Source organism: Onthophagus taurus, chromosome 1 (genome assembly GCF_036711975.1).
Source record: "Onthophagus taurus isolate NC chromosome 1, IU_Otau_3.0, whole genome shotgun sequence".
Classification (NCBI taxonomy): domain Eukaryota; kingdom Metazoa; phylum Arthropoda; class Insecta; order Coleoptera; family Scarabaeidae; genus Onthophagus; species Onthophagus taurus.
Genome location: NC_091966.1, coordinates 39,328,694 through 39,350,739, shown reverse-complemented (window position 1 = coordinate 39,350,739; position 22,046 = coordinate 39,328,694). Strand labels below are relative to the sequence as shown.

The 22,046-nt window shown below is 30.1% G+C and overlaps 4 protein-coding genes across 8 annotated transcripts in view; 2 read left to right on the top strand and 2 right to left on the bottom strand.

The window, feature by feature from the left end:
• The first annotated feature begins 463 nt into the window (after window positions 1-463).
• On the top strand, window positions 464-2,358 carry LOC111416343 (COP9 signalosome subunit 3). Of its 3 annotated transcripts, none has more exons than XM_023048332.2 (6): window positions 464-631; window positions 690-935; window positions 984-1,213; window positions 1,254-1,484; window positions 1,537-1,677; window positions 1,738-2,358. In XM_023048332.2, the coding sequence occupies exons 1-6, from the start codon at window positions 577-579 to the stop codon at window positions 2,155-2,157; spliced, it is 1,323 nt and encodes a 440-aa protein (XP_022904100.1). In that variant the 5' UTR covers window positions 464-576; the 3' UTR covers window positions 2,158-2,358. The 3 variants fall into 3 exon arrangements, with proteins under 3 accessions (XP_022904100.1, XP_022904101.1, XP_022904102.1); XM_023048333.2 differs by having other exon boundaries at window positions 470-631; window positions 984-1,201; XM_023048334.2 differs by having other exon boundaries at window positions 470-631; window positions 1,272-1,484.
• Window positions 2,359-7,020: 4,662 nt separating this feature from the next.
• LOC111416361 (nicotinamide riboside kinase 1) lies at window positions 7,021-11,064 on the bottom strand. 2 transcript variants are annotated; one of them, XM_023048354.2, is made up of 2 exons: window positions 7,875-11,064; window positions 7,021-7,824 (listed from the first exon to the last, which is right to left on the bottom strand). In XM_023048354.2, exon 2 carries the CDS (start codon window positions 7,796-7,798, stop codon window positions 7,133-7,135), a length of 666 nt encoding a protein of 221 aa, XP_022904122.1. In that variant the 5' UTR covers window positions 7,799-7,824; window positions 7,875-11,064; the 3' UTR covers window positions 7,021-7,132. The 2 variants fall into 2 exon arrangements, with proteins under 2 accessions (XP_022904122.1, XP_022904121.1); XM_023048353.2 differs by having other exon boundaries at window positions 7,021-7,812; window positions 7,875-11,063.
• Window positions 11,065-11,954: 890 nt separating this feature from the next.
• LOC111416325 (E3 ubiquitin-protein ligase ZNRF1) overlaps window positions 11,955-22,046 on the bottom strand; it is a 72,230-nt gene continuing 62,138 nt past the window's right edge. The window contains exons 2-5 of one of the 2 annotated variants that reach the window (XR_002706529.2): window positions 19,114-19,212; window positions 18,951-19,056; window positions 13,588-13,703; window positions 11,955-13,538 (exon numbers count right to left, since the gene is read on the bottom strand). Coding sequence is in view for 1 of the 2 variants with exons in the window: in XM_023048296.2 (XP_022904064.1) it covers window positions 13,646-13,703; window positions 18,951-19,056; window positions 19,114-19,212 (263 nt within the window). In the remaining variant the exon portion in view is untranslated. Of the gene's footprint in view, window positions 13,704-18,950; window positions 19,057-19,113; window positions 19,213-22,046 lie in introns of both variants that reach the window. The other variant, XM_023048296.2, reaches the window with a different exon arrangement.
• On the top strand, window positions 13,735-14,509 carry LOC111416326 (uncharacterized). The gene is made up of 2 exons (XM_023048299.2): window positions 13,735-14,259; window positions 14,309-14,509. The coding sequence occupies exons 1-2, from the start codon at window positions 13,777-13,779 to the stop codon at window positions 14,438-14,440; spliced, it is 615 nt and encodes a 204-aa protein (XP_022904067.1). The 5' UTR covers window positions 13,735-13,776; the 3' UTR covers window positions 14,441-14,509.

The window sequence follows — 22,046 nt, the reverse complement described above, 5'->3', positions numbered from 1 at the left end:
GAGTTAAATACAGCCTTTTAAAACAATTAAATAAGACTTTTTCCTTAAAAGACCTTAAATTCAATTTCAATTTTGACAAGCACCTGCAATATTTGGATCTTAATCACCATGGTAACCGAGTCAAGTTGGATAACCTAACAATAATAAAATTATAACATAACCGTTAATATTTTGCTTTATATTTTAATATTTTTTTAATTTTATTTTATTTTTTTTTAACATTTTTATATATTGCTTCTTAAGTGAAATACACTGTATAAATCAAAATATAGAAATGTCAATTCTTCCAATGACGTCACAGCAGGGCCTTTGCGGGGGGATACGGTCATAACAACATTTACTCAATGGACCTTGGACAAGACGTCAAATCTTATTTTCTATCTCTGTTTTTCTTTATGATTCAACATTGTTTTTCTCTTTTTAAGTTATTGCGATCAAAATAAATTGACATCCTCGAGTTCTTGTTTTTCAATCTGTCATTTGGTCCATTTGGTAAAATTGCAATTTCGCTCCCAGATTTTGTTCAAACGCTAATCTAAAAATAGATGCATTTTTAATATTTAATGTGAAAAGGATATGGCATCAGCACTAGAACAATTCGTTAATACCGTTAGGAATCTTTCTTCGCAAGGTATGTTACATTTGATTTTTGCGTTTGCCGCGGTTTGAGGTTATGTTTGTTTTTTTAGGAAATTATCGAGAACTTTGCGAATATTTATCAAAATCGAATGAATCTTTATTAAAACATGGGCCCCATTTGGATAACGTTCTTGAAACTTTAGATTTACAACAGCATTCTCTTGGATTTTTGGCTGTGTTGAATGCAAAGTTTAATTTGTCTTGTACGGGGGCTACTCAAGAGAACAAATTTAATCAGGCTCAAGATTTTATTAATGGTTGTAATGGGGAACAAATTCGATTAGCGCCCGATTTATGTAAGTTTAAAAATTAGAAAATTAAAATTCTTAAAATTATTTTTTTAGTTGCTGAATTTTGCCATGGATTTACTCATTATTTAATCACACAAAAGAAAGCAATAAGAGGGATAATGCTTTTAAAAAAGGCGATATCAAAACTCCAATTATACGACTCTCAATTAACATCCATTCATGCTGATTTATGTCAATTAAGTTTGTTGGCGAAATGTTTTAAACCGGCTATCCAAATCTTAAACATCGATATAACTGGTATTTGCCAGGAGGTGATGGAGGACGTATGTCCCAAAATTGATCAAATCCTAATGTATTCCTTAGAAATCTGCTCTTTTTAAGAATCCACAACTTTTAAATGGAGCCACATTCGATGCCAAGTACTATCTGCTTTACTTTTATTATGGCGCTATGATTTATTTAGCTGTGAGGAATTTGGATCGTGCTTTATACTTCTTGGAGGTTGCCATTACAACACCTGCACATGCCGTTTCTCATATTATGTTGGAGGCTTATAAGAAATATATTCTTGTTTCGTTACTTTTGCATGGAAAGGTAATAAAGAATTTTTTTATAATAATTTAATAATTAATCATTTAATTTTTAGGTTCAAATGGTGCCCAAATACACATCACAAGTTGTTAATCGATTTATTAAACCACTTTCGCATCCGTATCATGATTTAGCAACAGCCTTTTCATCTAATAACACTTCAGAACTGAATTCGGTTTTAAATAAACACACCGAAGTAATGAATTTTATTAAAACTTTATTTATTTTTTATATATTTGTTATTTTTATGATTTAGGTGTATACTAGAGATCGTAATTATGGACTTGTTAAACAAGTAGCAACTGTTATGTATAAAAAAAGCATTCAACGATTAACAAAGACTTTTCTTACGCTTAGTTTGTCAGATGTGGCGAGTAGAGTTGGGTTACCCGGTCCGGCTGATGCTGAAAAATATATTTTACACATGATAGAAGACGAACAAATTTATGCAACTATTAACCAAAAGGATGGTATGGTTGTGTTTAGAGATGAACCGGATAAATATAGCGGACCGGATGTTTTAAAAAATTTGGAAACGCAATTAAGTCTTTGTATGGAATTGGATAGACAGATTTTGTCGATGGATGAAGAAATCCAAGTGAATCCGCAGTATGTAAAAAAGGCAAGTGGAATGCAAGAAGATGAACAACCTAGTAAGAGTACCTACGCTATGTAAGTTGATTTACAAAGGAAGAATGGGTTAAAAGATGTGCATAAGAAACTTTTCTAATTCAACAGAAAAATACGCGTTTTTAGGTCCATGTGTGTATTTATTTGATTGTTTTAATTAATTTTCATATGCTTGAAGATCTTTCTGTGAATTGATTTGAATGTAAAGAATTTATTGAATTAATAGATAGAAACATTTCTTTCTTAATTTTTTTTCGTTTTGTTCCTTCTGGTTTGGATTTATTAAGTATGTTTATCTAAAACAGTGTGTCTTAACCTTTTACAGTGTCCAAATATCGGGTTTTCTCAAAAAAATATCATTTAAAGCTAAATAGATATAGATAACCGCCATTCTGGAAATAAAATTGAGCTACCCTGGTCATGTTGGTGCTCATTTTAAAAGATTTTTATGTCTAGAATCTCTACAGGTAAACAGTAAGTAACAACATTACAATTATTTAGATTTCTTCTGCAGAGCATGTAGTTACATCTCCTTCCATAAATTATTTATGGTTAGCTTAAAAATCACGATGCAGTTTAAACCCCAATCCGTATTATACAGTCATTATTCACGGGTAATCAACTTGACAGACTAATAATAACTATTTGAAACGTTAAAATTTCAAAAAACGTCAATTTTATTCAATTTTTTTTGAGAGGAGTTTCTAAAGGTTTGACATTAAAAAAACCAAAATAAATTCCTTTTTTATTAAAACGTTTTATAAAATTGACATTTAATTTTGACATATTGTTGTGAAGTTAGTTACAGTTAGTAACATTGAATTTGTGTCACATTGACGTTTAAACTTTATTCAAAAATGTATTTATAAATAAATTTATGGAATCAATTTCAATAGTCGTGGACAAAGTATAGTATAATGCTCTGATATGCTCATATAATAATATACTATTATACATACAGGTATTCCATAACGACGCGTCGTTATACCTTTGTGACGTCAGACTAGACAGTCTATTATGGATGCTTAAAAAAATCGTATTTTTTTATTTTTTTTTACAATGTTTTTGAATTTTTTTATCAAATTTGATATTTTAGGTAATTATTTATCACAATATGTGATGACAATGGACACTTCCGCCGCATGATGTGTACGCGTCTTGTACGCGATAATTACTTTCTCATTATTTTCCAAAGTAGCGGATTCTAGCGACTGAATTTTTTACAGCAAATTATGGAAGGTACAAGGATGGTATTTATATACAGCCTGATTCAGAGTAAGCGCCTTATTTTTTTTTAGCCACACTATGGGTACTACTTTCAAAATATTTGGCAGTAATATGTTTTAGGACACTCTCTACACGATGGTGATATCATATTTTCAATTGGACGAATTATTTCAAAATGGCGACTGTCAACTTTTTTTTTTTTAATGGAATTCCAAAATTTTTTTTTTATTATTGAGATCTTTGAGCATTCTTTTTACGACAGTATTTTGTTTTTCTTAAAAATTCATTTCTTTCCCCATCCAAAAGGAACCTAATATTTTAATTTATACTCTGTTTTTAAACCAGGAGGAGTATTTTCAATTTGTCACCAGATTGACCTTGCACGTGATTGGTTGAATGCGAGGAAGGTTCACACACAGGCAATTTTGAATTTGAAGGTTAGGTAATTGATAATTCGACAGTTTCGTGTCATTATTGTATATTTTGTGTTCTTAAACCCTTTTTTATTATATTTTGAAATAAATATACTCATAACTTCAATGTTAATTTGTATGTATAGTGTTGACGATAACAAACGAAAATAAATACAATAATAAGTAAATAAATAAATAATAATTATTAATTTAAATTTACCGCCAAAATATCTAGTGATATTTTCTGGTGATTTTTTCCAGTGTAAATCTGACTTTCGCGTTTACTCCTCCTGGTTTAAAAACAGAGTATAGTTCTAGTGCAAGTGTTAGTTCTAGTTTTAATTGTTATTCAGCGCTAAGTTGTATATTTTTAAGTTTCGGGTTTAGCCCTGTGTCTTCAGACGCTGAATGTTAGGTAAGGTTAGTTTTGTTACAAACATTAATTATACCATGAAGTATTCTTTGGCAATTTGTAATGGCAATTATAGCGTGAAGTTTTCTTTTGTAATGTCAATTATAGCGTGAAGGAATGTGAGGTAAGGTTAGTTTTGTTTACAAACATTAATTATACCATGAAGTTTTCTTTGGCAATTAGTAATGGCAATTATAGCGTGAAGTTTTCTTTTGTAATGTCAATTATAGCGTGAAGGAATGTGAGGTAAGGTTAGTTTTGTTTACAAACATTAATTATACCTTGAAGTTTTCTTTGGCAATTATACTCTGTTTTTAAACCAGATTGACCTTGCACGTGATTGGTTGAATGCGAGGAAGGTTCACACACAGGCAATTTTGAATTTGAAGGTTAGGTTATTGACAATTCGACAGTTTCATGTCATTATTGTAAATTTTGTGTTCTTAAACCCTTCTTTATTATATTTTGAAATAAATACACTCATAACTTCAATGTTAATTTGTATGTTTAGTGTTGACGATAACAAACGAAAATAAATACAATAATAAGTAAATAAATAAATAATAACAATTATTAATTTAAATTTACCGCCAAAATATCTAGTGATATTTTCTGGTGATTTTTCCTAGTGTAAATCTGACTTTCGCGTTTACTCCTCCTGGTTTAAAAACAGAGTATAGTAGCGCATGAATGTTTTACACTCGATGTTATTTTTGTCAAAATAAATAAATAAGATGTTTATTACAAAATAAAGTTTAATTGTTTCTTTTGTGTCTAGCGCTACTTGATATTTGGACAAAAATAACATCGAGTGTAAAACATTCATGCGCTACTAGATTAAAATGTGTGTTTTTTGATGGGGAAAGAAATGAATTTTTAAGAAAAACAAAATACTATCGTATAAAGAATGTTTTTAGGACCTCAATAATAAAAAAAAAATTTTGGCATTCCATTTAAAAAGAAAAAAGTTGATAGTCGCCATTTTGAAATAATTCTTCCAATTGAAAATGTGGCATCACCATCGTGTAGAGAATGACCCAAAACATATTACTGCCAAATATTTTGAAAGTAGTACCCATAGTGTGGCTAAAAAAAAATAAGGCGCTTACTCTGAATCAGGCTGTATATTTTGGACCGGAGGCAGTTGGATATGTATATTAGACGCATTTTTCGCCTCATGATCTCTGCGCGCTTGGTAATAATTACTTTACTTCTTATTATTTTCCAAAGTAGCATACTGTAGAGGCTGAAATTTTAACAGCTAATAACAGAGTGTACAAGGATTGTATTGATACATGTTTTGGGCCAAAGGAAGTTGGAGATGTATATTAAAAGCATTTTTCGCCGCATGATCTCTGCGCGCTTGGTGATAATTACGTTACTGATCATTATTTTTCAAAGTAACATACTGTAAAGGCTGAAATTTTAATAGTTAATAATAGAGGGTACAAGGATTGTATTGATGCATTTTTGGAGCCGGAGATCTATATTAAAATCATTTTCCGCCGCATGATGTGTGTGCATTCGGTGATAATTACTTTAATTGTCATTATTTTCCAAAGTAGCGCATTCTATCGGCTGAAATTTTTACAGCAAATTATAGAAGGTACAAGGATTGTATTGATATATATTTGGGACCGAAGGCTGCCGAAGCTGATTTTTTCCGGTCATAAACCAGCGTACTGAAATAAACATATGTTATTTTAAGTGGAATGATATAGTTTTTATTTCATATTCTGATTCTACACACAAAACTAAGTTGACTTTGATAACACATGTTGATACCTAGTGCTTTTAGTTTTTGAGTTATTTTAATTAGAAACTTTTTTAGCAATTAACACTGTCTTTCAAATCTGAATTTCTTGGCGACTGATCGAGCTAGAAGTTAAAATTTGTGACAGCAACTGTCACAAATTTTTAAATTTTGCTTGAATATCCTTAAATATATACCCTTAAAACTTATACAGGAAAAATGTAACTGATGTAACTAATATCACCAATTATTAATTAAAGTATCCTCTTTTTAATGCAATAAACCGTTTTGAAAAATCATCAAAGCATCATCAAGCATCAAAAAAGTTAATTTTGTATCTTGCATCCAAATAAGTTGACATATCTTATCAGCTTTCTTATTAATTTAATTTTCATTCAAATATCGCAATAACGTGGCAATGTAGAGTATCACTTCAAATGCACCAGAAGTTATAACCATACTGGAAGTAAATCGGACACTTACATATGTTTGGACAAAAAAAATCGATATCGGACACTTATTTCTGGACAGAGAGAGTATTATAATTCGTTCCTTGGAGCCGCATTTAAATAAAGAAAGAGCCGTATTTGCCCACCGTTGCCTTATAACTTTTTTTTTATATAGTAACTTTATGAAAGTTACATTTCTAACACTTTAGTTAGGTTATTTTTATCATCTTTAATATATTTTTAATCTAAATTGCTTGCAATAATAAGATATTTTCCCTCTACAACCGCTCAATAGGGTTTTTGATGGATTTTTGACAGTTTTAGCCATTTTTAGGTTAGGTTACTTGTCATTTCTTCCCAATATTAAATTCTTTAAATATTTTCAACTTCAATAAAAATGTTAAATTATACATTATTGTATATTTTGTTATTAACTTTATTATAATAATGTACTTCTTTTTATAAATTATGTTATAAATTTGTTTTCTTTTAATTTAAATCTTGGTTGATAAGAGGTACCAACATAAAACACAACAATTATTAAATATCAATTATTTAATTAATAAGATAAATATGTATTTTTAAGATTTAAGAACTTAAACATACTCAGATATTAATAATTTTCTAGTTTTCATCATCAAACAACCCAAGCAAAAATAATTAATTATTTATTATAGATTCATCATAAATAATTTAAGCACTTAGCAACTATATAATACAAAATTAAAATAAACAAGTATTCTTTTTATAAATTGAAAAAAACAACTTTATAAGATATCATAAATATTTTGTAAAGATTGCCAAATATCTAATAATACTTCTTTTAAAGGTTCTTTCGTCGACTCGTTAAAAAATCGAATTTGCTTTAAATTTTTACAAACATATTTGTAATGCTTTTCATATTCGGGCCAAGCGCAATCCTCGAAATATCCAGGACAATCTGGTGGTTCATAAACCCTTTGAATTCTTCTATTGTAACATTCCTCCCGATCCAAAGTAACAAAGTATTTTAAATTGCATAATTCCTCGATTGTTTTATCAGCAAAAATGCAAAAACCTTCGATAATCAAGATATTGATGTGTAAATTTTTGGCCACTTGCACCACCGAAGATTGGACATCAAAAGACGGATTGATTTTTGTTACTAAATCATCTTCGATGATCTTAACATTAGTCTCTACCAAATTTTCTGTAGAAGCTATAGATTCTTGAATTGATTCAACCATTTTTTTCATATCCAAACTGGAAGAGACATCGAAATTGATATGGTTTAAATGTGGTATAATCACGTGACGTTCATCATCAATGGGCAAAAAATAATCATCTTGACTTATTACTTTACTATTCGGAAAAATCTTATTTAATTCGTTTGCCAAAGTCGTTTTTCCTCCACATGTTACACCGCTGATACCAATTACCAATAATTTATTCATTTTTACAAGAAAATCTGAAATATAACCTTAAATATTAAAGCAAGGTTATGTCAATTTAACCTTAGCGTGTACTTACCATTCAACGAATAATTTAATCAAACCAGTTACGTTATTAATTCGACGTTGTACTAAACCAATAATTTCCGTTTAATCCGGTTTTTATATCCGCGGGAGTGTATCAAGTAATGGCACGTTATTACTTAACGATAACATACGTTTAAACGTTTTATTGACGTAACAGAATTCAAAATATTTTCGCTTGATTTTGTAATCGGATTAATCTTAATTTAATGCGTTTTGTTGCTTACAATAAATTAATATCGTCAGTTTTGATAATGTTTTTATTTCATGCAATTAACTGCAATTTGGTTAGATATTTTGTAATAGTTCTGCTGATAACATATAATTATCACGGGGGGATCATATTTATGCAAAGTTCTTTTTAAGAATTGCTGATTAAGTAGAGAATAATAACTGATAACGTATTTTGACCATGAGGTCTTATTGTTTTAATATGTCGCAAGAATTTTGTATTTGTTTGCTTTTAAAAGTTCATCAAAAAATGTAGAAATAGGATCCTTTATTTTGTTTGTATTATTTATAGCAATTTAAGTCTGTGTAAATAATTATTTATCTGCAATAAATTTATTCATAAAGCTTACTAACCGCAAATAATAGGATGAATTTTCTTTTCTATGTTGTTAGATACAAACACTACAGGATCTATATAAATCATTACAAGTAAGGTATCATCATCATCATCATTGGCATGACAACCCTTTGCGAGTCTTAGCCTGTTAAAAAGTCCTCTTCAGTTCCGACTTATTACGCTTTTTGTTACGATAGTTAGTTATGCCTAGGGTTCTGATATCTGTTAGAATAATTTAGTTGATAATTTTTATGGTTTTGACATAGATAAGATCCTGTTTAAAAATTGGCAAAAATAAAATTCCCGCTAAAGCCATAAAGGTTATGGGCCCAGATCGTGGGTTATAAAGATTGAAATACTCATATAAAATATAATAAGGAGATATAACAGAAAGATATCATATGGGTCAAATAAAGCTATTATCTAACAACAATTATCAGATATGGAAATTTCGAGTTGAGATGTTGTTAATTCGGGAAAATCTTTAGGAAGTTGTGACAAATGAACCACCAACTCCAAAAGAACCTTACAGATAAAAAAGCTCGAGCAACAATTGGATTATTAGTGGATGATACCCAACTGAAACTTATAAAAGGGAAAACAAGGGCGAAAGAAATGTGGTTGCCATTAAAAAACTTCCAAGAAAAATCTACATTAGGAGTGACAACCAGACTACTCAAAAGGTTATGTAAAAGTGTACTCTCAGAAGGCGGTGACATGGAAATTCACATAAGGGAAATGGAGGAACTACTAGAGCAATTAGCAATAAAGTTGCTGGACATATTTTTCCTGAAGAAATGATTGTTATATGTGTGTTGAATAATAGAGGTGACAGTGTGCATCCTTGTCAGAGGCCTTTGGTGATGTTGAAGCTTTCTGATATTTGTTTGTTTATCTTTACTGTTGCTTTTGCCCCTCTGTATAATTCTTGCCACAATTTTTGTTCAGGAATGGTGTCATATGCCTTGGTGAAATCCACAAATAAGAGATGTGTTCTTCTTCCTGTAGCTACTTTCTTCTCTGTGATTTGGTTTAGACTGAATATATTATCAATTCGCCGTTCTACCCGCTCTAAATCACGCTTGTTTTTCCATTTCACATGGTTTCCATTCTTCTTATATCAACTTTTTCACTATTTGACCCTATAGTCTGCTTAAAGTATTTGTGATTGTTAGACATTGGTAGTTATTACAGTTCTTTCTATCTCCTTTTTTATAGGTTGGTGTTTATCCACCCTTTCTTCTAAGCCTCTGGAATTTCTTCGCCATTCGCAAATGGCAAAATGAGTCTGGCGTTGTTGTTTTTTATTGCCTTCGTTTGTGTTATGAACTGACGTCTTTATTCGCTTCCATAACGTTCTTTCCAAACTGATACAGGTATGAGTGGTATGTTTAATTTTTCATTGTCCATTTTTTTAAAATAGCTACTTTTATAACTTTTTTTTACAGCATCTTTATGAAAGTAATACTTTAAATTAGGTTATTTTTATGATCTTAATACATTTTGAGTCTCAATTGTCTACAGTTATAGGATATTTTCCCTTGCAAACAGCTTTTTTTACAATTTTTTTTCTATTTTTAGGTTAGGTCATCATTTGTCATTTCGTCTCAACATTAATTCTTTAAATACTTAACATTCTCACTTCAATAAAAATGTTAAATTATACATTAACACTTTGTCATTAACTGTATTGTCATATCCTTTTCTATTAATTATTGATGTTTATTGTTAGGTTAAAAGTTTTAAACCCAATTTTAATCCAAAAGTTTATTCACATTTTTTTCTACAGTAACTTTATGAAAGTTACTTTTCTACTACTTTAATTAAGTTATTATCATCTTGACACATTTTGAGTCACAATTGTCTACAGTTATAAGATATTTTCCCTTGGAAGCAGCTTTTTTGACAGTTTTTTCCATTTTTAGGTTAGGTTATTTATCATTTCTTCTCAATATGAATTCTTTTAAATACTTAACATTCTAACTCCAATAAAAATGTTAAATTATACATTAACATTTTGTTATTAATTTTATTGTCATATCCTTTCCATTAATTATTGATGTTTATTATTGGCTAAAAAGTTTCAAACCAAATTCTAATCCAAAAGCTTCTTCACATTTTTTTCTATAGTAACTTTATGAAAGTTATTTTTCTACTACTTTAATTTAAGGTTATTTTTATCATCTTGATACATTTTGGCTCTAAATTGCCTTCAGTTATAGGATATTTTCCGTTGAAAACAGCTTATTACCTTTTTTGACAGTTTTTTCTGATTTTTAGGTTAGGTTACTTGTCATTTCTTCTCAATATTAATTCTTTAAATACTTAACATTTTAACTCCAATAAAAATATTAAATTATACATTGCTGTATATATTGTGTTATTAATTTTATTGTGATATCGTTTTCCATTAATTATTGATGTTTATTCTTGGCTTAAAAGTTTCAAACCCAATTCTAAGCCAAAAGTCTCTTCACATCTTTTTTTACAGTAACTTTATAAAAGTTACATTTCTACTACTTCAGTTATGTTATTTTTATCATCTTGATTGTATTTGAATCTAAATTGCCTACAATTATAGGATATTTTCCATTAAAAACAGCTTATTAGGTTTTTGACAGTTTTTGACATTTTTAGGTTAGGTTACTTGTCATTTCTTCTCAATATTAATTTTTTAAATACTTAACATTCTAACTCCAATAAAAACGTTAAATTATCATTGCTGTATATTTTGTTATTAATTTTATTGTGATAATGTACTTTTTATGTTTTAAAATAGTTTTTTTTTAATTGATTCTACTGATTACTGATGAGAGGTACCAACATAAAACCTTTTAAGTACCTTTATAATACACCAACTCTTAAGAACATCATTTATTTATTTATTAACTTAATTACACCACAAGAGACGAGTATATTTATATAATCCATATAAGTTGTATAAATAGATTACTGAAATGATGTTTTTTGGTGTTGCTAAGGGAGGATAAAAATTAATCAACTTTAAGTTTATACTCTTTAATTTATTTTTTTTCGTGATTAAACACGTGTTGAGATAAATTAATATCTTTGCTACTTTTGATAACCTTACAGCGGGGGTTCTGAAAGTGAATAAAAAAACATTTCTACTTAATAATTTGGTTATCATGTTTTTCGAGGTTGTAGTGTGTAATTCATTTACCAATAAATATTAATCTTATAATTTATTTATAGATTTACAATTATAGTTGGACGATTTTGTATCTAGGGCAATTGGATATTTCGTCACTCTTTGTTATCTTAATTGCACCAAGTTGTTTATGGCAATGTTAAAAAATACTTAAATATAACGATTATTATATTTATTCATATTATAATTATTTATATTCTAAATTCTTTTAATTAACTCCGAGTTAAGTATTAAATACATAAAAAGATATATTAAATGCAACCTATATGCCATTAATGAAATGTTGGTTGCCTATATAATTTAAAATGTTTAATTTAACAAATTGAATTAAAATAATGTTCTCAAATGTATTTTTTTTATTAATTTACTAAAACGTTACAGTGTATTATCGCATATACATAACAATTTCTAAAATAATAATAAAAAAAAAGTTAGTTTTTCTGCTACGTCTAAGGGCTGTATAAAAACAATAATAATTATTATAATATATCATCAAATAGAATCAAAACAATTTATCGAGAACAAGAAAACACCGCGATCGCATCTCGCTTGAATTGAAGAAAATAACTTAGATTAGAAAAATTAAAAATAAAAAAAAATTGTTTTAATTCTCAACAGGTAACAGGTTATTTTACAAAAGAATTATCACTAATTAAACCACAGTTAGCACCTTAATAGTTAACGAGTTCATTTCTTTTATTTAATCATTTTATTTTATCAGCACGTCGGCGTCGCTTTGTCGTCTCACTTTTAATAAAAAATTCCAAACCAACTTGTTTTATTTCTTTTTACTCACTAAGGTCTTTGGTTTTAAACTATTTATTTCTTTTTTACATTTAATAGTAATAGGTAGTAGTAGGTAGTAGTTTTGTGCACATTTCCAAATCGGTTCTTTATTATTTATGCTTTGCGTCTATAATTTGCTTTATTAAAAAGAGTTTTAAACAAATTTAGCTTTTAATTTACATTCTGTTAGAAACGTGCGATTAAATTCTTCTCGGGGTTTTTACAACAACTTAAACGAAGGGCTTAATAACAAAACATGCAAAATTTTTCATTTTTTTTCTTAAAGAATTAATTCGCTTTGCATATTTTTTATTTAATAATCACACAATATAACGTAAAATTATACAAAAAAAATAATAAAATAAAATAAAAATAAAATAAAACGGTTTAGTTGCGGGTGGAAACGAAGGGTTAGCGCTTTTTATACCATTAATTGACTAAGTCCTATTTATTTATTTTTCTTTTTTTTTTATTACGAGAACGGAAACACATCGAAAGCTCGCCTTACCATATGAAAGTATCAAAAATATCTCTTTCTCACGGAAACTGTCTACTCCAAACTTACGTTTCTATTTATTTCTTTTAATTTATTTCTTTTCGTTTTTTCGATGAAATCATTTTGGAGAAAACTAGGTTTCAAACGAAGCGTTTTTAAATCATTCATAATTTTTCCTTTCAGATGATGTTTGTTATTATTATTCTTTTTTTTTTGGACACTACAACGTAGAATTAGTATTTTGGTCCAAAAATCCTAGTCTCCCAAAGAAAATTTATTACTTTAGTTAATAATTATTAATTTTTTCTTTAAATATCCGCTACACACATTTATATTTTACGTTACTATTTTACATTTATCTTGAAATTCTTTATTTCAATCTTCTTTAATTCTTTAATACGCGAAAAGAGTGTGAGTTTATCAATTTGAATGAAAATATGATATGTAAATTTACAGTTGTTTTTGTTTAATAATCCTCTTCATTTTCTTTTCTTTTTTTAAATTAACAATATTGGGTGTAACAGTTTACGTGCGAGATGTGATTGTAGAATTTTGGGGCTTTATCGCATAAATTATCCACAAAGATTCCGATTTTAGCGGCCCCATTTCGAACCACAACCACTGAAGGAGGAGGCGGAGGCTGAAAAAGCTAAGTTGGTTCCACGACGATCGGTTATTTACATATTTACAGTCAATTGCGGGCGGCGGCGGCGGCTGCTTCTTCAACGACGTCGATTTTAAACTATGCTAGTCGCCTGGATGTTCGGGACACGAACGGTTTATTTCGAACCATTGATCTATACATCTAAAATTAAAAAAATCAATTACAACAAAATCAAAAAGAAAGCTTACGTCAAATTAATCAAATAAGTCAATAAATGTCTGTGCCATATTTTTTAAAAAACATCCCTCCCGGCGTTTACGACGATATAACATATTTAACGAGAAAAGATGATTTATACAACGAAGCAATCGAAATGTTAAACAAATCGAATGAAATTAGTATTTTTCCGGTTATGATTCCGTTTAGTAAACCGGAAATCCTAAGTTTATTGCTGATTAGTACTGAAAATTTCGTTTTTATTTTCGATATTTTGGCGTACGGGAACCAAAAGGTCCCCGAAGAATTCTCGAAAATCTTCTTGTCGAAAAAGAAAAAGATCGTTTTCGATAAAAATCGGACTTTCTCGCGATTGGGGTTTAACACGGCGGAAATAAACGTGCCCCATATAGTCGATATAAAAATGTTGGATTATCTTTATAATTTGATTAGGAATCCTGGTCAAAATCCGAATCGGAAATTGTTGCATTGCATGGAGGAATGTTTTCCGCAGGCTAAAACATGGATTGATATTTCGGCAGTATGTTTCGAAAAAAATTTAAACCATTTTTATTGATTTCTTTTATTAGCTGTTAGTGTTTGTTAATTGGATTGATCGGCCACTTCTTCAAATGCAACATATGAAAATAGGAAGATTTGCAAGTTTTTTATTACCCACGTGTAAAGTTTTAGAAGATAAATTAACTGATTGTTTAAGTTAATATTTTTATTAATCAAACTTTTCTATTATCACAAATGTTAAGATGAAATTAATATTATTTTAATAAATAACAAGAACCATGTCTGTCTTTAAGTAGTGTCATGAATGATATTGATTGGATTTACAGAGTAACATTGAGAGAGACCATGTTAAAGGATACTAAGTAGGATTTTGAGAGATGTTTGAGATGAAATTGAGTGTATCAGACGACATTTACTGCATTCATTTTAAAAGCTTGAGTGCTGTCTGAGACAATGTTGAGGAGTTCCAAGAAAAGTATTGAGGGATGTCCGGAAAAATGTTGAGCAATGGTATTAAAATGTGTTGAGGGGTGTCCAGGATGATGTTGAAGAGTACAAAGAACTTAGTAAAATATACTCTGAATAACGACTAGAAGTATCAAAGTTGTTATTCACGAATATCTGAGATGGCGAGACGCTGTTAAGGCTTGGAATAACCAATATTTGATATTCGGTATCCCCTTCGGCCAGATATCCGGTTATCCGGCATATCTATACGGCCATTATGGTTATAATTTCTGGTGCATTTCTGAAGTGATACCCTACATTGCCGCATTATTACGATATTTGTCTAAAAATGAAATTAATAAGAAAGCTGATTTAAGATATGTCAACTTATTTGGATCCAAGATACAAGATGAATTTTTTTGATGCTGATTTAACTAACGAAGCAACTCTAATTGGCGATATTTCCACAAGGTTCCCTCAAGAAATGAATTTTCTAGTGAATTTTGAAAGTTACCGATGAAAATTGCAACATCGAAAATTTTAGCGAAACTTAAAATATTGTTTTCTCAAAAACTAAAAGATATTTTTCAAAACGGGTTGGTTCATTGGAAAGAGGACACTTTTATTAACACTTTCTGAAATTTTCATACCCATATTCCAAGAACTGGATTTTATACGAATTTTTAAAACTTAATCGGCGAAAATTGCAAAATTCGAAAAAATTGTCGATTATTTCAAAAATTTATTTCTCAAGAACTGCAAGTGATTTTCCAAAACGGCTTTTTGCATTAAAAAGAGGATACTTTAATTAATAATTGGTGATATTTTCACAAGGATCCTTCAGGAAATTAATTTTATAGCGAATTTTGAAAGTTATCGATGAAAATTGCAACATCGAAAATGTTATCAAAACTTCAAATATTGTTTTCTCAAAAACTAAAAGATATTTTTCAAAACGGGTTAGTTCGTTGGAAAGAAGACACTTTTATTAACACTTTGGGAAATTTTCATATTCATATTCCAAGAAATGGATTTTATGCGAATTATTAAATTTAATCGACGGAAATTGCAAAATTCGAATAAATTGTCGATTATTTTAAAAATTTATTTCTCAAGAACTGAAAGTGATTTTTCAAAACGGCTTGTTGCATTAAAAAGAAGATACTTTAATTAATAATTGGTGATATTTTTACAAGGATCCTTCAAGAAATGAATTTTATAACGAATTTTGAAAGTTATCGATGAAAATTGCAACGTCGAAACTTTTATCAAAACTTCAAATATTGTTTTCTCAAAAACTAAAAGTTATTTTTCAAAACGTCTTGGTTCATTGGAAAGAGGACACTCTTATTAACATTTTGGGAAATTTTCAAACCCATACTCCATGAAAAAATGTATTTTATACGAATTTTTAAAACTTAATCGGCGTAAATTGCAAAATTCGAAAATATTATCGATCATTTCAAAAATTTATTTCTCAAGAACTAAAAGTGATTTTTCAAAACGGCTTTTTGTATTAAAAAGAGAATACTTTAATTAACAATTGGTGATATTTCCACAAGGATCCTTTAAGAAATTAATTTTATAGCAAATTTTGAAAATTATCAGTGAAAATTGCACATCGAAAATTTTATTAAAACTTCAAACATTGTTTTCTCAAAAACTAAAAGTTATTTTTCAAAATGGGTTGGTTCATTGGAAAGAAGACACTTTTATTAACACTTTGGGAAATTTTCATACCCATATTCCAAAAAATGGATTTTATACGAATTTTTAAAACTTAATCGGCGAAAACTGCAAATTCGAAAATATTATCGATCATTTCAAAAATTTATTTCTCAAGAACTGAAAGTGATTTTTCAAAACAGCTTTCTGCATTAAAAAGAGGATAATTTAATTAATAATTGGTGATATTTCCACAAGGATCCTTCAAGAAATTAATTTTATAGCAAATTTTGAAAATTATCGATGAAAATTGCACATCGAAAATTTTATTAAAACTTCAAACATAGTTTTCTCAAAAACTAAAAGTTATTTTTCAAAATGGGTTGCTTCATTGGAAAGAAGACACTTTTATTAACACTGGGAAATTTTCATACTCATATTCCAAGAACTGGATTTTATACGATATTTTAAAACTTAATCGGCGAAAATTGCAAAATTCCAAACAATTTTCTATCATTTCAAAAATTTATTTCTCAAGAACTGAAAGTGATTTTTCAAAACGGCTTGTTGCATTAAAAGGAGGATACTTTAATTAATAATAGAAAGTGATATCAGCAACAGTTCTGTTAGTAATGAATGTGATGATGAATTACAAGCAAAAAGAAGAAAACTAGACGAACCTGCAAGAAGAGATTTTACATATCGTATTGGGATTGTTACAATGAGGTTGCTAATGATAAATAAAGTTGTATTCAATGAAAAAAGTCTTATTGGGGTTGCACTTGATTATTATCTGAGTGTCACATCTAAAAGAGATACTAATTCACGTGAATGATGGAGTACTAAGTAATAAGTTTTTAATAGGAATTTTAAAAAATTGTTCGTTCCACCACTAGTTGATAGAGGAATGATATTCAAAGATATTTGGGAGGGTGTTGAAAAGTACTCAGGATGATGTTTAGGTACGTTAGAGATTATATTGTGAGTTACCAGATATCGTTTTAAGAGATATGTGAAACTACGTTGACAGTAAAAGTTTGATGATGAGGTGTTGATAATGAATTGAGGAATATTAAAACTTTACCGAGGGTTGGTAAATATTATAATGAAAAAAGTTCGCGGCAATGTTAAAAAGCGTCTGGGATGTTATTCAGAAATATCCAGGATAAAGAGAGTATTGAAGAATATTTAAGTCTATACTGATCATTAATGATGTTGTAGTGTTGTATCAGGGAAGATATTGGGATTTATCATATACATAACAGGAACCATCTTAAAAAGTCTTATTTAGGAATGTTCGAGACGACGTTTAAGAGTATTAGAGTTAATATTGAAGACGGCTAGGAATATTTTAAAGTGCACAAGCACGATATAGAATTATGTCCGAGACGGTAATTAAAATTGTCGGGGGCAGTGATGATAATTATCTGAAATTATGTTAGGATTTACAAGAAGGATCTGAGGAGGTGAGAGGTCTACAGGATGATATTAAGGAATGTCTAGGGTGATATTAAAGAGCGCAAACACGATATAGAGGCATGTCCGAGACGCTATTGAGGATTGTCAGCGACACTATTGATAATTATTTGAGACTATATTAAGAATTTACAGGGAGCATATTCAAAGACGTTCGAGATGCTGTTGAGGGATGCCTAGAATGATGTTGAGGTGTGCTAAGGACGGTATAGATGAATGATCTGGATGATTTTGATGGGTGGGTATCAAAGACGATATAGAGCAATGACTCCCAATTATTTTATTTTCCCTGTAGCAATTTAACCCCAATTACTTTTATCCAATTCCACTATATTTTACTTTACTTCTCTACTACTAAACTACAAGTTTTGCTTAAAAAACTCATCTTTAGAATCTCGATATCTTACGAAAACACAATCGATACCATGAAATGCATGAAACATTTTATTATGATATTTAGAAAACAGGAAAATGAATTAAAGTGCACATAAATTCAAAAATACTTTTAACCTTCGAGCCCCAATGTCACTTTTCTCATGTCTAAACCAGTTTGGTTGACATACTTTGTAACAGATTTGAACAAATCTTCTCGTAGCGGTCTTTGAAATGGACAAAGTCGTCAGTTGATCTTTTTGAAAATCATTTTGATTTTTAAATAATATATTTTAAGCATCTGCCAAATCACTTTTTTACAATATCTGGATCTGTATATAAAGTTATATATGTTTGGCCAGAATACAAGAAATACATAAAGATGAGTTTGAATTTTTATCACCTTAGCTAGATCATCAGCAATATATTTGGAACATAGTCTTCCTTATTAAAAGTCTGACATATTTGTATATCACCATTAAAGTTTTCTGTTTGTAAGAAGTTTAGAGATGCAACCTATTTCGAATTCATCACTGAGAAGGTACCATTTCTTTGGGATCTCCCAATTATCAGAATAATCAGAACTTAAGTGAGGCACCCCCAAAAGTACTTCCTGATTAATTTCTATCAGTTAGAGGATAACGACTTTGAGTACTGATATAAATTTGTTTGTAAACCGTAATTTACGATAGTCCGAAAGTATCAATATAATTTTTGTTCTTAACTCTTGCATCTCAAAATCTTACTTACCCTTTATGGTATATACATAAACATGGTAATCGAGCTATCACATCGCCTTGACTTAATTCTTCTAAGCAAATCACACATTCGCCTTTATCATCAGTCAAAATGTCTTCTACAAAAATACAAAGTATAATTAATAACATTATTAAAGACTAGAAAAAAATCTTACCGTTGTAGGAAAGTCGTGGTTTCGTTAGGCACATAACCAGATGGCACTCAATATCATCGTCAGGAATGACAAATTTGCTGCACATAGGGCATTTAATTCCTGAAAATAAAAAAAATTAAAATAAACCACCATCATAAATAACAACAAATAATCAAAATAAATATCGCGGTTCCAATAAATATTTGAGTATAATATTAAAGTTTAACCATTTTAAACATTCTCTCTTCATCATCTTTTAGCACTCAACCATACCATTCATTATAAAATAAACGCTTTAAAGTGTCTAAATGGTGCCGTATAATTAACGCGTAAACAGTTAAAATTTATTTAATGACCTCCTAACGATCTAATAAATAGCAGCACCGGCAAAAGACGTAGCTGTGTAATGGTTGCCTTTTTCATCTCTCATCATATAATGTTTTCCTTTAATTAATTAAACTTGGAAACGAATAACGTGGGGCTTCGCGCTCGTAAACGTTAATAAAGGCTTCACGTGGAACGATTTTTTTAGATTTAACAAATCAACCAGAAAATTCAATCAGACCATTTTACTATTATAACGCTAAGAGAAATCTTGATCGACAATTAATCAATTTCTAATACATAGTTAAACGAATTATTCCGGATGTTAAAAAGTTCCTAACGAGGTTTGGATCTAGTTAGTTGAAAACGGATCGATACTCAATAAGCCACGACTAGTCATTGAGGTTGTATAACGAGGGTTCGTAATTAACACGAACACAATTCCCACTCAGACGACTAAATCTAAACATTCTTTTCTTATCCCCTGTATCTTCTTTTTATAAATTCTTTTTTTAACGACATGTAAAACATTTCATTATTTTATTTGTTTTGATTAAACCCGAAATTTTCTAGTTCTAAATCTAGTTTTAGTTTAATGAAGAATATACAACAATCTAACGCTTAATAACAACTAATACTGGAATTAACACTAGCATTAAAGCTAACACTAGAGCTAGAACTAGAAACATTCGGGTTTAGCCGTCTTAAGAGACGTACGGCTAAACCTGAATGTTTCTAGTTCTAAGTCTAGTGGTAGTTCTATTTTTACTTCTAGAAAAATATACAACAATTTAGCATTGAATAATAAAAACTAGAACTAACACTAGACCTATAATTAGAAACATTCGGGTTTAGCCGCACGTCTTTAAAGATGGCTAAACCCGAATGATTCTAGTTCTAGGTATAGTGTTAGTTCTAATTTTACACTTGCACTGTCGCTAGAACTAACACTAGGCCTAGAACTAGAAATATTCGTGTTTAGCCGTGCGTTTCATAAGACGGCTAAACTCGAATGTTTCTAATTCTAGGTCTAGTGTTAGTTCTAGTGACAGTGCAATGAAAAATATACAACAATCTAACGCTGAATAAACAACTAAAACTAACACTAGCATTAGAGTTAACACTAGAGCTAGAACTAAAAACATTCGGGTTTAGCCGTCTTAAGAGACGTCCAGCTAAACCTGAATATTTCTAGTTCTAGGTCTAGTGTCAGTTCTATTTTTACTTCAAGAAAAATCTACAACAATCTAGCACTGAATAATAAAAACTAGAACTAACACTAGACCTAGAATTAGAAACATTCGGGTTTAGCCGTGCGTCTTCAGACCCAACCCAACCCAACCCGAAATTTTCTAGTTCTAGGTCTAGTGTTAGTTCTAGTTTTACACTAGCACTGTTACTATGTAGAACTAACATTATACCTAGATCTAGAACCATTTAGGTTTAGCCGCACGTCTTTAAAGACGGCTAAATCCGAATGATTCTAGTTCTAGGTATAGTGTTAGTTCTAGTTTTACACTTGTACTGTCACTACAACTAACACTAGGCCTAGAACTAGAAATATTCGTGTTTAGCCGTGCGTCTCATAAGAGCTAAATCCGAATGTTTCTAGTTCTAGGTCTAGTGTTAGTTCTAGTAATAGTGCAATGAAAAATGTACAACAATATAACGCTGAATAACAACTAAAACTAGAACTAACACTAGCATTAGAGCTAGCACTAGATCTAGAACTAGAAACAATCGGGTTTAGCCGTCTTAAGAGACGTTCGTCTAAACCTGAATGTTAGTTCTATTTTTACTTCTAGAAAAATATACAACAATCTAGCACTGAATAATAAAAACTAGAACTAACACTAGACCTAGAATTAGAAATATTCGTGTTTAGAGGTGCGTCTCATAAGACGGCTAAACCCTAATGTTTCTAATTCTAGGTCTAGTGTTAGTTCTAGTGACAGTGCAATGAAAAATATACAGGGTCCGGCAGTGATAAGGAAAGATTTAAAGTTGGGTTTGCAGCGCGCCGCGAAGTGATGGGGAAGAAAGTAGCCAACTTGCCAAGACCTGCATAATTTGCCATTTAGTTTACAATGGAGCGTTGGACGGGTGAGCAGCGCGGTTACGCAGTTAAAGCCTATTTTCAAAACGGTGAGATTTCGGCAAATGGGTAAATCATCGGTCCATATTTTTTTGAAAATGCCGTTATCGTTAATTCTATACGATACGTTGCAATGATTCAGAATTATCTCACACCACAACTTGAAGGCCTTCCAGGGAATGAAGACACACTTTTTCAACACGACGGGGTAACAAGTCACACTACAAGAATTTCAATGAATGCTGTAATTGCTTTGAAACGGCGATATCAGTTGGCCCCCTCGGTCTCCCGACCTAACCTCCTGCGACTTCTTTCTTGCAGAGCTTCTTTATGCAAAATTTTTAGACACGACTCCAAGAATACATAAATTGTAACGGAGGACATTTGGCAGATGTAGTATTCAAAAAATAATTTTTTTGACTTTGTAAACCAAATGGCAAATCATGCAGGTCTTGGCAAGTCGGCTACTTTCTTCCCCACCACTTCGCGGCGCGCTGCAAATCTTACCTTAAATCTTTCCTTTTCACTGTCGGAC

Coding starts and splice junctions, on each gene's coding strand:
- LOC111416343 (XM_023048332.2), top strand. CDS start 577: ATGGCATCAGCACTAGAACAATTCGTTAATACCGTTAGGAATCTTTCT. Junction 632..689: donor TAGGAATCTTTCTTCGCAAG/GTATGTTACATT, acceptor TTGTTTTTTTAG/GAAATTATCGAGAACTTTGC. Junction 936..983: donor TCGATTAGCGCCCGATTTAT/GTAAGTTTAAAA, acceptor TTATTTTTTTAG/TTGCTGAATTTTGCCATGGA.
- LOC111416361 (XM_023048354.2), bottom strand. CDS start 7,798: ATGAATAAATTATTGGTAATTGGTATCAGCGGTGTAACATGTGGAGGA.
- LOC111416326 (XM_023048299.2), top strand. CDS start 13,777: ATGTCTGTGCCATATTTTTTAAAAAACATCCCTCCCGGCGTTTACGAC. Junction 14,260..14,308: donor CATGGATTGATATTTCGGCA/GTATGTTTCGAA, acceptor TTCTTTTATTAG/CTGTTAGTGTTTGTTAATTG.